Raw genomic sequence first — 12,705 nt, 5'->3', positions numbered from 1 at the left:
ACTTAAAACACCTATGCGATGCTGGATCAGCAAGTGTTTGCAAACAGAAAAGACACATAATTCTTATGTTTCTCATGCTCGCTCCTAAATCTTCAGTACAGACTTCCAGAGTTCGCAGCAGGAATAATGGAAATGAATGAGGCCCAACATACCATACAAGTACAACCTAAATAATTGTAAAGAAACATATATATATAACCCCTAAATTGCGTTTTATTTCCTGTAGGGTTTGCTTGCAATAGTCTGAAACAATATTTTGTTGCTTCCAGCCAAAACACGATCATCCTGATTCCAAGGTACTGTTCACTACATTTCCCAAGCACCCTTGCGTTGTCACATCAACTTCCGTCGGTAGATTTTCATAAAGCATGATGGGATAGTTCCCTCTTCCTTTCCGGCTGGTACGCCATCATGTAAGGAGATTGTGTTTGGTTATTCTGTATGTGCAATCCACATAGAATCCGTAATAAAATCTTATCATCGGGTCGAAATAAGTTGAAGTTAAAGTGTAGAATTGATAAATGTTTTGGTACTACCGTTATTGAAATGTAACAGTGGATAAAGAGAGAGTTATTTGCGATTGAAGTTTGGGAAAAGGTGCAGGGTACGTGTAGACAGCCATTGAGTAAAATGGTGCTCTACAACGTGACTTTTCGTTCGGATGCATAGTATATATTCACCGGCTATACAGCTGTATGAGATCGGGTGAATATAACGAGTGTGTAATCATTTGAAAAGGCCAACGTTGTTAAAATGTAGTTGTGAAGAAGTGTATGTGCTGGTACTCGCATTGGCTTGCGGGTACCATGACTCTTTCAAAGTGTGTTAAGGAAAATAAAGAGAATGAAACGGTGTTAAAGGGTTTATAGTTACTCCTGGTTTCGATCTAAAGCGTGAGACCGTACGGTGTCTTTCTTATTTCCTGGTAGTTTTCAAGCCGGGAAGCAGCCTCAGAAAATGTCGAATTAGCGTAGGAACTGGGGACACCTGTAGTGTTCCGGGCTTGACACAGACTTGACGGTCGTGCTGTTCTTCTTGTTCGCTTAGACCAAAATGGGAGCGTACAAGTACATGCAGGAGCTATGGAGGAAGAAGCAGTCCGACGTGATGCGCTTCTTGCTGCGCGTCCGCTGCTGGCAGTACCGCCAGCTGTCTGCCCTCCACCGCGCTCCGAGACCCACCAGGCCCGACAAGGCCCGCAGGCTCGGCTACAAGGCGAAGCAAGGTACGTACGTACGCGATCGCTAGCAGAGCCGGTGACCGTGTGTTGAAACCCTTTTCCCGATCTGTGTGGTCCCGCACCAGTAGGTATGAAATTGGTGCAGTGGCTCCCAGTGTTGGTGAGTGATGCAGGTAGCGGCACAGGTTTTGTATTGCTAAACTGGTAGCTGGCAAGATAGCTTTAGTATTTTGTGAACCAAATCTGCATAGTAATGTTAAACAAAATGAAGTCTTCTCCTGATTTCCTTAGCCTCTTTTGTCAAAAAATGTTAAACCGACAAATGATGCATAATTGATGGGAGTTTTACCCCCCTTTAAAATGTAGCATCTTCTAGTGCACTCTCCTGGATGTTCACAGCACTAATTTGCATGAATGGGTTTTTGGAAAAGATTTCACATGCTTTGAAATTCCATCTGTCAAGTTACAGCAAAGATCAAGTAGATGCATTTTATACCGTACCTGTATGAGGAGAATAGTTTAGTATTTTCTATTTTGCTATTATATTGTTTTGATTCCAAGTGACACTCATTTTTTGAGCACCTTCCTAAAGCCATGTGAGTAAAATGTATAACACTGTCCCACCAAGGATCCGAATCTACTACTTTCTAGTTTTCAGTCCAGAGCCCTGTCACTCCACACTTGTACATAATGAGCAGTAGTAAGTACAACACATCATGGTGCAGGAAATGGGACTCAATAGTCAAAATGCGAGATTGGACCAGATCATGGGGTCAGCAGTTATAAGATCATTGTATTAGCCATATACAATTTCTTGCATTAGGAATTTATGCACCAGCTTGCTCTCCATGAGAGACAGAGAGAAGCTTGGGGTCAGAGCGCAGGGTCAGCCATTGTACAGCGCCCCTGGAGCAGTTGGGGTTAAGGGCCTTGCATAGTTCTTAGGAGGCTTCAGAAAGTAGAAGGGGGGGTGCATTTTAATTTTTTTTCTGGGAATAGTTTCTGATTTAAGGTGGGGTGCAGAAGAGGAGGGTTTGATGCATGTAAGAGGAGGAATAATCTCAGAATCAACTGGGAGATGGGAAGAGAGGAGCAGGGAAGGCAGCAGTAAGACCTTAGAGGAGTCATGCGCCCAAGATAGTAGCAAAGCGGGGTGCTCCTGTGTGATCTCGGACTTTTTTCTTGCAGGTTACGTCATCTACCGTGTGCGAGTGCGCCGCGGAGGTCGCAAGAAGCCTGTCCCCAAGGGAGCCACCTACGGCAAACCTGTGCATCACGGTGTTAACCAGATCAAGTTTGCCCGCAGCTTGCAGTCTGTGGCCGAGGTTTGTAAACACTCCCAGCCCTCTTCTGTCTGAGCAAGATATTGCCAAAACCGGTGATTGCTAGGTTTGAGCTTAATTTCGGAAGTGCTGCAGCTGGTTTGAGTCAGTCTGTTTATATTTAGGTTGTAAAACTGAGCTACCCAACCTACACTACTCCTGGATTTCTGAGCACTGTTGTCAGTCCCACTCCATCCTTGACTAGATGTTTAACGTTGCCCAAAATCAAGTTTGAAATAGATTAAGGGTGAAAAAACACTCATTACATCAGTCACAGCTTACATCTAAACAGTTACATTAAGGGAATTCTCCATTTTGATGAAAGCATGCTATAATGTACACCTGTTATGATGTAAGGAGCAAAATGAAATTACTTATAGATGTGAATATTTGTATTGAAGGAGATGGCAAAAAAGAAAATATTCAGGTGTCGGACGTTGGAACATTCTGTATAGGCTGAAGCCTTTTGAAACCGCAATACCGGGTCTCCTAGGTGTATCAGTAATATTTAGAGATGTTGGTCTCATTCTGTTGCCACTTGTTTCTGAGTTTGGCTGCACCTTCATGCACAAGGCATATTGCTGTCTGGAGCTGGGCTAAAAAAATATTTCAGATGGAGGTATACAGTAGTTCACTCCTTTCCAGCTCCATTTGTGAAAAAAATTAAATCAGTGTTTAGGTTGCACTTTAACGATAGATTGGATAAGCTGTTTTATGTAGCCATGAGGGGTTGATATTGTATTCATACAGTATTAGGTTTTCATTTGTTATTCTGATAAACATGTAATGTGCGGTTTGAAGAATGTTTCCAGTGAAATTGAGAACAGTATAACCCAAGTGTAATGTTTAAACTAGTGAAATTCAGGCATTTCATTCTGAAGAGTGATTCATTCCATTTTCCAATATGCTGTTTTTGGTTTATGCAGGAAATGCAAGAACTCGGTTGCTTTAGGTAATGAGCTATAGTAAATGAAAATTGCACACAAAAAATTGGTTTTAACCCTTTGGTGACTGTTTTGGAATTTATCATGGTTTCATTTTGAAAATTCAGTAGTATTCTCTATAGAGTAGAAAATGAAAGCTGTAGCCTTTTCTCTGTTAAGATCTTGTCATTGCTTCAAGAACATCAGATTTTTGTGAGCAACAGTATAGTTGTGTACCAACAGAACTGAAGTTCATTGCATAGTGGAGAGCATAGTGTCCAGTGTGGCCATAGTGATATTGTTAAGTAGCTCAATGAGCATCTCCATTTTCCTTCACCTGGCTATAGTTAGCGCTTAAGCCAGTTTAACAACAGTTAACCAGTGCAAGCAAAAACTCTACTTATTTTATAGAACTGTATCCTAATGTGTACCCTTTGTTCCACTTCAGCAAACCCCTTGGTAACTAATCCTAAATGGTTTAGCTGAAAAGGCACAATTGCCGCCGTGCTTAATGTAGGCCTACTTTGCCTTTTTAAACTAAAGACATTGTTATTGTACCAGTCACTTTAACATTTATTGACAGGACTGACAATTTAATGATATAGTGCAGGCAGGCAAATAATACCCATCAAGGATCTGAAGAATACTGTGATATGTGGAAGCATTTTAAGAGCATTCATGTGGATTGATATTCTTTTTGTCGTGGTTTTGTTGCTTGCTGGCTGCGCCGTGACCCTAATGGGTTTTCCTGTTGAACAGGAGCGTGCTGGCCGCCACTGCGGAGCCCTGAGGGTCCTGAACTCCTACTGGGTGGGTGAGGACTCCACGTACAAGTTCTTTGAGGTTATCCTCATCGATCCCTTCCACAAGGCCGTCAGACGCAACCCTGACACCCAATGGATCACGAAGCCCGTTCACAAGCACAGAGAGATGCGTGGGCTGACGTCGGCTGGCAAGAAGAGCCGCGGCCTGGGCAAGGGCCACAAGTTCCACCTTACCATCGGAGGGTCCCGCCGCGCTGCCTGGAGGCGCCGCAACACTCTGCAGCTTCACCGCTACCGCTAACCTTGTGGTGCTTGTATATTTCAGGAAATAAAGTTTTTCAGTGGTACCTTCCTGCCTCTGGTTGTTTTTTTTATCACTGCGCCTTATTCTGAGGTTTTTGAGTCTCGCGTATTGATAGCTGTATGTTTCCACCTAGAAAAACACGTGCAAAAAAAGCTGAACATGGTGGGGGGGGGGGTGTAGTGTGAGGGGTAAAGTCAGCTCTTAAGGCTAGTTCTAGTTTTCTGAGATACACTGTATGATATATAAATTGCAATTCTATGAAATATCGAACACTGCCTGAGCTAATCTTGTGTTGTTCCAATGATACACAGTTAATATAAGCAGCGATAAGTTTTTCTACTGTCCTGTCGGTTCTGTTATCACGTAACGGATGTCTCTTTGGAAAAACCCTGTGTTGTGGGAAAACTCCCTCTTTACAATTACTTATTGGTGGGGATTGGAATTCTTACACAATTATTTCCAATCTAAACTAAGGTAAATACAACCATAAAAAGAATGCATGAGACTTATACTGTACACCAGTCTTTGTTGCTAAGTGATGGGGAAATGTTATGAAAGATTTACATTTTTTTAAACCTTTGATTCTAAACGCTTTATTTGTGATTCATTGCATTATATCCCAATTCTGCTGTGAAATATTTTGAGAATTTGTGGTTTTTCTGACCCTGCTGCCTTCTATGTATTTGCTGTAAAGATTAATTTGAAAAACATTTCTTCACATAGCTTAAGGATTTACTGGTAATTGATATGTTGTGATATTGATGATTGAATAGTGAAATGCCTTTAAGGAGGGAACAAGTGAAATGTGTTTAAAACCAAGAATGGGAGGACCTTTTTTTTACTCAAAGGCTTGTTGGAGAAGAGAACAAACGTCCCTACCTTGTTGCTAAAGCTAATATCCTGCCTTGTGAGAGATGTCCAAGATCATCGTTGCAATTCACTGCCAAATACCAAAGGGGCAAACTGGGCCAAATGACATCTTGTTGGCAACTTTAATGTTCAGGCCTCTATTTGTTTCAGGTGGAAATAACATTGCAGTTTAAATCCGGGCCTGTGTTCTGTTACAGGTTGAGAGTATTTAGGAGTTTAATGAGATGGAGTTATGCAGTGTGAATGGAAAGTGTTTCCATTCCACCTGTCCAAATGTGAAGCTAAATAATATAAAACACACATCCAGGTTTTCAATGAAAGTATCATTTGCAGGGTAAAAACAAGCGACAAACAATACTCGCAAAAGGCATCCAACATCCGTGAAATAGAAAGAAGTCTCGGATCACTGCGGAAATCTTGGAACATCCATCCATACGTGTTGTATCTCTCCCACATCTGTTATCATGACGTTTACCCCGAGTCTATAGTCCATATGTCCTCACCAGATGACAAATTTCAGTTGTTGTAACCTTTACAAGCAGAGATCAAATTGCACTGTGCACCTCAGTGATTGGCCATGTTTGCACAAGGCTAGCCATCTTTAAGCAATGAAACTGGTGGCACCACAGATACAGGAGCACCGCCCTGGACTACTGATGAAGAAAACAGTGGTATTCTGCCTTTAACTTCAATTCAACTAGTAGAAGTCTTGTTACCTCATTGACTGAAATATTACTTTCATACTTCTGTCTTCCTTGTAAGTATTTTGGTTGAGTGCAAATAAATTTCTTTCCTACCATATACCATCTTAGGTTTTTAAAGAAAAAGCATCATATAACATTCCATATGCTGGTGCTGTATTCAGAGAAAGCTCTGTAAAAATGGTTCCCATATAAAGCATATATTTCTGTGACAAAATCCTAACAGATGTTGGGTATCTTTATATTTGACCTGTATATTGATTTGAAAAATCAAGCTGAGTCAAAACGTTGATTTGGAATTAACCCATATACGGGTGTTTTGTACTTTGTTCTGAGGCTTTCACCCCAATTATTTTTGACATTCTAGTTCTAGGGTGAAATGTTATTTAATTAAAATAAGTCATTTATTAATAATGAAATTATCCAGCCTAGGAATTTCAGAACACAGAGGCTGGAAATAAGCAAAGAAAATTAGCAATGCTTTTAAAGCAGGTCTTAGACATTCGGTTCAGGAAAAAGTACGTATAAACATATTAATCTAATCTGATTTTCTAAACTCTTTCTCCTGTTGGGGGTCATGGTGGTAATAGGCCAGCAGGCCAGACCAGGCCAGACTTCTGTTTCCCCAGCAACAGTCTCCAGCTCCTCCTGGGAGATTCCCAGTTGCTTCCAGGTCAGCTGACAGATATAATCCCTCCTGTCTGTCCTGCGTTGTCCTGGGGTCACCTCCCAGTGGCTGTACAAGGTATACCTTCGACTGGAGGATGCCCTGGGTGGCATCCTCACCAGATGCCCAATCCACCTCAACTGGCTCCCCTTGATGCAGGGGAGCAGTGACTCTCCTCAGAGGTCCTCCCCGCCTGCAGAGCTCCTCATCCTGTCACGGAGGGTAAGCCCAGCAGATCCCACGGAAAATCCTCATTTCCACAGCTGGCACCCCTGATCTTATCTCTTGATCACTACCCCAAGCTTGTGACCATGGGTAAGGATTGGGATGTAAAAAATACTGGAAAACTAAAGAGCTGTTTTCTGAAAACTCCTGTCCTGGTGTCCCTGATCCAGCAGGGATCCTCTGACTTTTTAACTGAACCATCATGGGAATTCAGTTTGGTTTGTTCTTTGTCTGACCTCTCACCTTAGACCAGTTTGCCAAGGGCAACCCTACAATGAGCGCAAAGCTCCACACAGCATAGCTCTAAGTGTCCCTGGGGCACCCAAGCCCCTCCACCATGAGTAGGTCATGGTCCCAAGGAAGGGATTAAAAATCCTATATTATCATAATATTATCAGGTGGATGCTGCACATTGGTGGTGGTGGAGGGGAGTCCCCATTACCTGTAAAGTGCTTTGAGTGGAGTGTCCAGAAAAGCGCTATATAAGTGTAAACAATTATTATTATTATTATTATTATAATGTCTGTATCATAGTGTCTTGTGCCAAAATACAGCCAAAGGACAGGTCAGGCACATGGTGTAATAACTGTGACTTTATACAGTATATTATATAATACCTTCAGAAAGTACTCATTCCCCCCTCAACAATTGCAAATATAATAATGTAACAAAATTTTATGAAAAATTAAAAACAGAAGTATCTTGTTTACAGAATTATTGACCCCCCTTATTTCATACACTGCAGAAGCACCTTTTACAGCAATTACAGGTTTCAGTCTTCTTGGGACTGTCTGCAACGGTTTTGAGTGGCCTTGCAGATTTGCTCAAGCTCGCTGAACCGGATTCTTCAAGTCCTTCCATAGATTCTCAGGATTTTCCAGATGAGCTGGGTCTGGGCTGGGCCGCTCAAGGATTTTCATTATCTTGTTCTGAAGTTGCTCCAGCATCCCTTTGTCTGGTTGCTTGGTGTTGTTATCTTGTTGTAGCCTGAATCTTCACCCCAATCTAAAGTCTTTTAACTGACTGAAGTACAGTACGTTCTTCTCAAGGAATTCCCAGTGTTCCTGTCTTTGGCTCCATTCATTGTTATCCTGACAAATGCCCTTCTGCTGAATTCAGTTTGGACCAGGTATAGTGCTTTGCATTCAGGCCGAGAGTTAATGTTTTGTTTCATCAGACCAGATTACATGGGTTCAGGGTCTGCCATGTGCCTTCTTGCAAAATCAAGGCATGCTATTAGCGTACTATATGACTACAGTATGTAGCTCTGCAGAGATCGTTGTCCACTGGACAGGTTCTCCCATCTCAGCTACGGAACTGTGTAGTTCTGTGAATGTGTTCATTGGGTACTTAGTCTCTTTTCTGAAGAAGGACCTTCTTGCCCGGTTACTGCCCAGTCTAGAAGCACAGACAGCTGTAGGAAGAGCCTGGGTGGTTCTGCATTCTTTCCATTCCCTAATGATGGACCCGACTGTGCTCTTGGGAACTTTTACCACCCTAGAAATGTTTTTGTATCTCTCCCCAACTGTATGCTTTTTAACGATTCTATCACTGAGATGTATAGACAACTAAGTTATTGGTCTTCATATTATAGTTTCTGCTCTCAGTTTATTGTCATCTGCACAAGTGCAATGAAATGCGTATTTGCATGTGTGCTCCAATAGAAAGAATACAAAGACATTAAGGAAACACCAAAAAACATAAACACAGAACAACAGCAGCGACAACAAAAAGTAAATAACATTCATCTTGGTTAACATAAAAAAACATCAGTGCGTAGGGGTGGAGTTCAGTAATCTGACAGTTTGTGGGAAGAAATGGTCTCTGAACCTGGACGTTCGTGCCTTTATGCTCCTATAATGTTTACCAGAAGGAAGGGGGGAGAACAATGAGAAACCAGGATGACTGCTTTCCTTAGCGATACTTCCAGCCCTCCAAATTTGTCTGAGGAAGTAAAGGCGCTGTTGTGCCTTCTTTGTAGCTCCAGTTACATGCTGGGACCACGTTAAATCATTAGCGATGAAGGTACCCAGGAAGTTGAAGCGGATAACCATCTCAACAGCCACCCCACTAATGTGGATAGGGGTGTGGTCCCCACCCTGCTTTTTAAAATCGATGACCAGTTCTTTGGTTTTGCTGACATTGAGGGAGAGATTATTGTCAAGGCACCACTCCACCAGGTTCCTGACCTCATCCCTGTAGGCTGTCTCATTATTAGCAGTGATTCAGCCAATGATGGTCGTGTCATCAGCATATTTGTAGATAGAGTTGAAGCTGTGTCTGTCCACACAATCATAGGTAAACAAGGTGAACAGCAGGGGGGCTGCAGAGGGGCACCTATATTGATGGTGAGTGTGGAAGAGAGTTTTCCATCTATCCTCACAGTCGGTGGTCTGCCAGTCAGGAAATCCATATTCCATCTGCATAGAGAGGTGTTGATGCCCAGGTCATTAAACTTCCTGACTAGGTGTATTTGTTTCTGAAATCATGTCAACCAAACTGGATTCAAATTGGAGTGTCATAGCATAGTAGCATAGAGGGGAATACGTCTAAAATCAATACATTTCAATGTTTTCTATTTTAAACAACATGTACAGTAAAAGAATTCCAGAACTTTCATTCCACTTTGACATCATAATTTGTGTAGATTAGTGACAAGATAATACATTAATTACATATAAATGTATTTTTATTTGAGTTTGCAACAATTGTGAAAAAAGTCCAGGTGGGGGTGAATACTTTCTGAAGGCACTATATATTACAGCAGCAAAGGTAAATGATCATTTACAAGAAGAAATTGATCTCTCAATGACAAACCAAGCATGACTTGTCATTTATGTGGCATTCATCCCCCAGTTTCTGTTTCTGTTATCTATTGAAGCCCCAGGTCATCTTCAAGGCAGGTTTCCCTCATATTTAAAGTACATGCACATTATCACTCCATATGAAGTTCTCCTTCCATGGGATCTGGGACAGTGTTGCACCATCTTCACATCATCACACATCTTCCCAGTTGCTTCCCTTTGAATGTGGTCAATTATATCTCATCCCAACCTTCACTGACAAAATACAGTAACTCCAGTAGTTCAGGTGGGTAGTTGCGCCAGCATGCGTAGGCTGCGAAGGAACAACTAAAGGTTTATTCCATGCTGAAAAGAGAAGAAAAGAAACAACATTTCGGCTGTGGAGCCTTCTTCGGGTGTGTTGGCTCCACAGCCGAAACGTTGTGTTTCTTTTCTTCTCTTTTCAGCATCGGATAAACCTTTACTTGCTCCTTTACGGTAACTTCAGACTACTTTCTCATTAATGAAACAGATCTGTTTTTGTGGTATTGCTATTGTAATATATTAGTATCCGTATTAGTCTTATTGTAGTATATCAGTATTATTATGGAGATCTTACCTCATCCCTTTCATAAACTCATATTGCGGTATGTGTAAATGTCTTTTGCAAACAGCAATGTGAAGTTTAATCATTTTCTCTATTTAAACCTTAATATAAAACAGACATTTGTCATTTAATGTGTTTTGCACTTCCACCCTCAGCATCCACACTTATTATTTTTCATTCATTCTTATTTTTGCATTCATTTTTTCTCACTTTTCACTCTGTGGATCTGGATAGAAATAGCTGAGCAGAAGTGCCGGTTGGTGGATAACCACATCTAGTAGATATGCCATCCACTACTGCAGGAGATGAGCTATTTTATGGGTCTCTTCTGCGTTTTGAGACGTGTCTGTTGTTTATGACTTGACTAAACACAATCTCAGGATCCCAGGCCAGTTCGCCACCACCAGGAGAAGTTATAGAGCCTGCATATTCCAAAACCCCAAAATTCCTGTGCTCACCCTACAATGCACCTTTTATTGAATGAGTGAGAAATTGCTGATTCTTCAAAAAGCCCTATGTGAAATCAGGTAAAACGTCTTTAGACCAGTTAATTGTATATTTACCGATTAAGACCATGTTTAAAAAGCTGAAATTCGTCTGGTGTTTGTTGCACTTTGAGCAGTTAATTGAATAGTCTAATTATTGTTCATGTTTTACAACTGATTAATCATATAATTCACTTCATTAAAGTGACAGTTGTCTCTTAAAAAACTGGGGCCCTGGTTAGAAATATTACAATTATGGTTATAGTGAAGTAGATAATTAGATCGAAAGACTCTGAAAGGACTTTAAGAGTTTTAAACTCCTGTCTTTATCCAAAGTGACCAACAGTATTACAAGCTATCATGCAAAAAGAGTATGACTTACAAAATTGTTCAGGTGGGGAGCTGCGTCAGCATGCGTAGGCTGCAAAGGAACAAGTAATAGGTTTATTCCATGCTGAAAAGAGAAGGAAGAAAACACAACGTTTCGGCTGTGGTGTTTTCTTTCTTCTCTTTTCAGCATGGAATAAACCTATTAGTTGTGACTTAAAAAATGGTTGCAACTAAAAAAAAAAAATCAGAAGATAGCACATATCGAAGGAGTTCCAAGAACAAACTACAAAACAATATCACATTTCTAGCTCTATGTTCTGGTAACAAAATGCAGTCATTACAAATTTAAACTAAGCGAGTGGCAAAAACTTTCTTTTTCCCAGTGCAAGATTAGTTGTTTTCATTGAGGAACATAGACAGAAGACAGAAGTCAGTTCTATGCCCCTCACATACTTTGGTAGTAAATTTGCTCAAGCAGCCAATTAATAGAGGCGCGTGTATTTGGGCAGACTACCTATAGAACTGTAAAAGTACCAGTAATGCCTGCTGCCTGTAAGGCTGTTTTTTTTCGGGCTTACAGAACAAAAAGCAAGTCTTCTGGCTCTTGGTCATAGGCAAGGTTGCCAACTGGCCCCAGATCAACCAGTCACTTTCAGACTGGGCAGATTATACCCCTCACCTCTAAATGAAAACACAAACAAAAATTGTTTGCGAAATGAAAGATGTTGCATAATTATCACTACACAATATTTAAAAAGTAAATTATTATTAGGCAAAAAAGACATTCTGACATCTTGATTATTTTCTATCTGCACTATTACTGATGATATCTTACAAATACTCATATTGCTAATTTCATACAAAGCAAACATGTTTAAACTTGGAATTCATGTGAGTTTTCTGGTCTCTTTATGGACCTTTTATTAAATAAAACTACTATTAATGTATCGGTCTGGTAATTCACTTTTGAAAGACATAAATTAAATATACAGAGCTGCAAAATGTCCACGGACTTTGTAAAAAACACACTGACAGTTGTTCGGTTGTGTATATCTGTTATTACATTATTACTGTTTTTTCTAGTGGAAAAATATTATAATCTGTTGTAGGAATTCTGAGAGTAAGTTCTCATTTAATGATGACCTGCAGGTCATTTACTAGTGAAATTAATAAAAGACATGGGGGACAACTGCTATGTGCCACCTGGGATTTCAACCTACAATCCCCAGTGCAGAGCCCTAACCACAACTCCCATGGTGCTGCACGAAATTATTTTCTAGCCTTTTCTTTTAGTTACTGAGGTATTGTTTCCCAACATTCATTGACTTTCCCTGAGACTTTGGGATTTTCCTCAAATAACTTCCCAATTAATGTGTAAGATTGACCTTGCTCGAGTGCCGTTGATTATGCACTTCTGAAGAAGACGTCATTGCTAATAACCCTGCAATGGAATACAGGAGCGTGACAAGCCGAAAAGAACTTGATTGTCATGTTTCAACCTGGAAATATCAAACACACGAAAAAGTTTAGAGAATTAAAAAAAA

The 12,705-nt window shown here is 40.7% G+C and overlaps 1 protein-coding gene across 2 annotated transcripts; it reads left to right on the top strand.

Moving 5' to 3' along the window:
• The first annotated feature begins 366 nt into the window (after positions 1–366).
• Positions 367–4,536, top strand: rpl15 (ribosomal protein L15). Of its 2 annotated transcripts, none has more exons than XM_088928687.1 (4): positions 367–413; positions 1,048–1,225; positions 2,369–2,505; positions 4,185–4,536. In XM_088928687.1, exons 2-4 carry the CDS (start codon positions 1,054–1,056, stop codon positions 4,488–4,490), a joined length of 615 nt encoding a protein of 204 aa, XP_088784813.1. In that variant the 5' UTR covers positions 367–413; positions 1,048–1,053; the 3' UTR covers positions 4,491–4,536. The 2 variants fall into 2 exon arrangements, with proteins under 2 accessions (XP_088784813.1, XP_088784814.1); XM_088928688.1 differs by having other exon boundaries at positions 396–439.
• Positions 4,537–12,705: the final 8,169 nt, after the last annotated feature.

Source organism: Atractosteus spatula, chromosome 12, assembly GCF_055471065.1.
Source record: "Atractosteus spatula isolate fAtrSpa1 chromosome 12, fAtrSpa1.hap1, whole genome shotgun sequence".
NCBI classification, from domain to species: Eukaryota; Metazoa; Chordata; class Actinopteri; order Semionotiformes; family Lepisosteidae; genus Atractosteus; species Atractosteus spatula.
This window is presented reverse-complemented; position numbering and strand designations above follow the sequence as displayed.

Excerpts from the sequence above, each read along its gene's own strand:
- rpl15 (XM_088928687.1), top strand. The coding sequence starts at position 1,054 with ATGGGAGCGTACAAGTACATGCAGGAGCTATGGAGGAAGAAGCAGTCC. Across the intron at positions 1,226-2,368 it reads CGGCTACAAGGCGAAGCAAG|GTTACGTCATCTACCGTGTG; the intron begins GTACGTACGTAC and ends TTTTTCTTGCAG. Across the intron at positions 2,506-4,184 it reads GCTTGCAGTCTGTGGCCGAG|GAGCGTGCTGGCCGCCACTG; the intron begins GTTTGTAAACAC and ends CCTGTTGAACAG.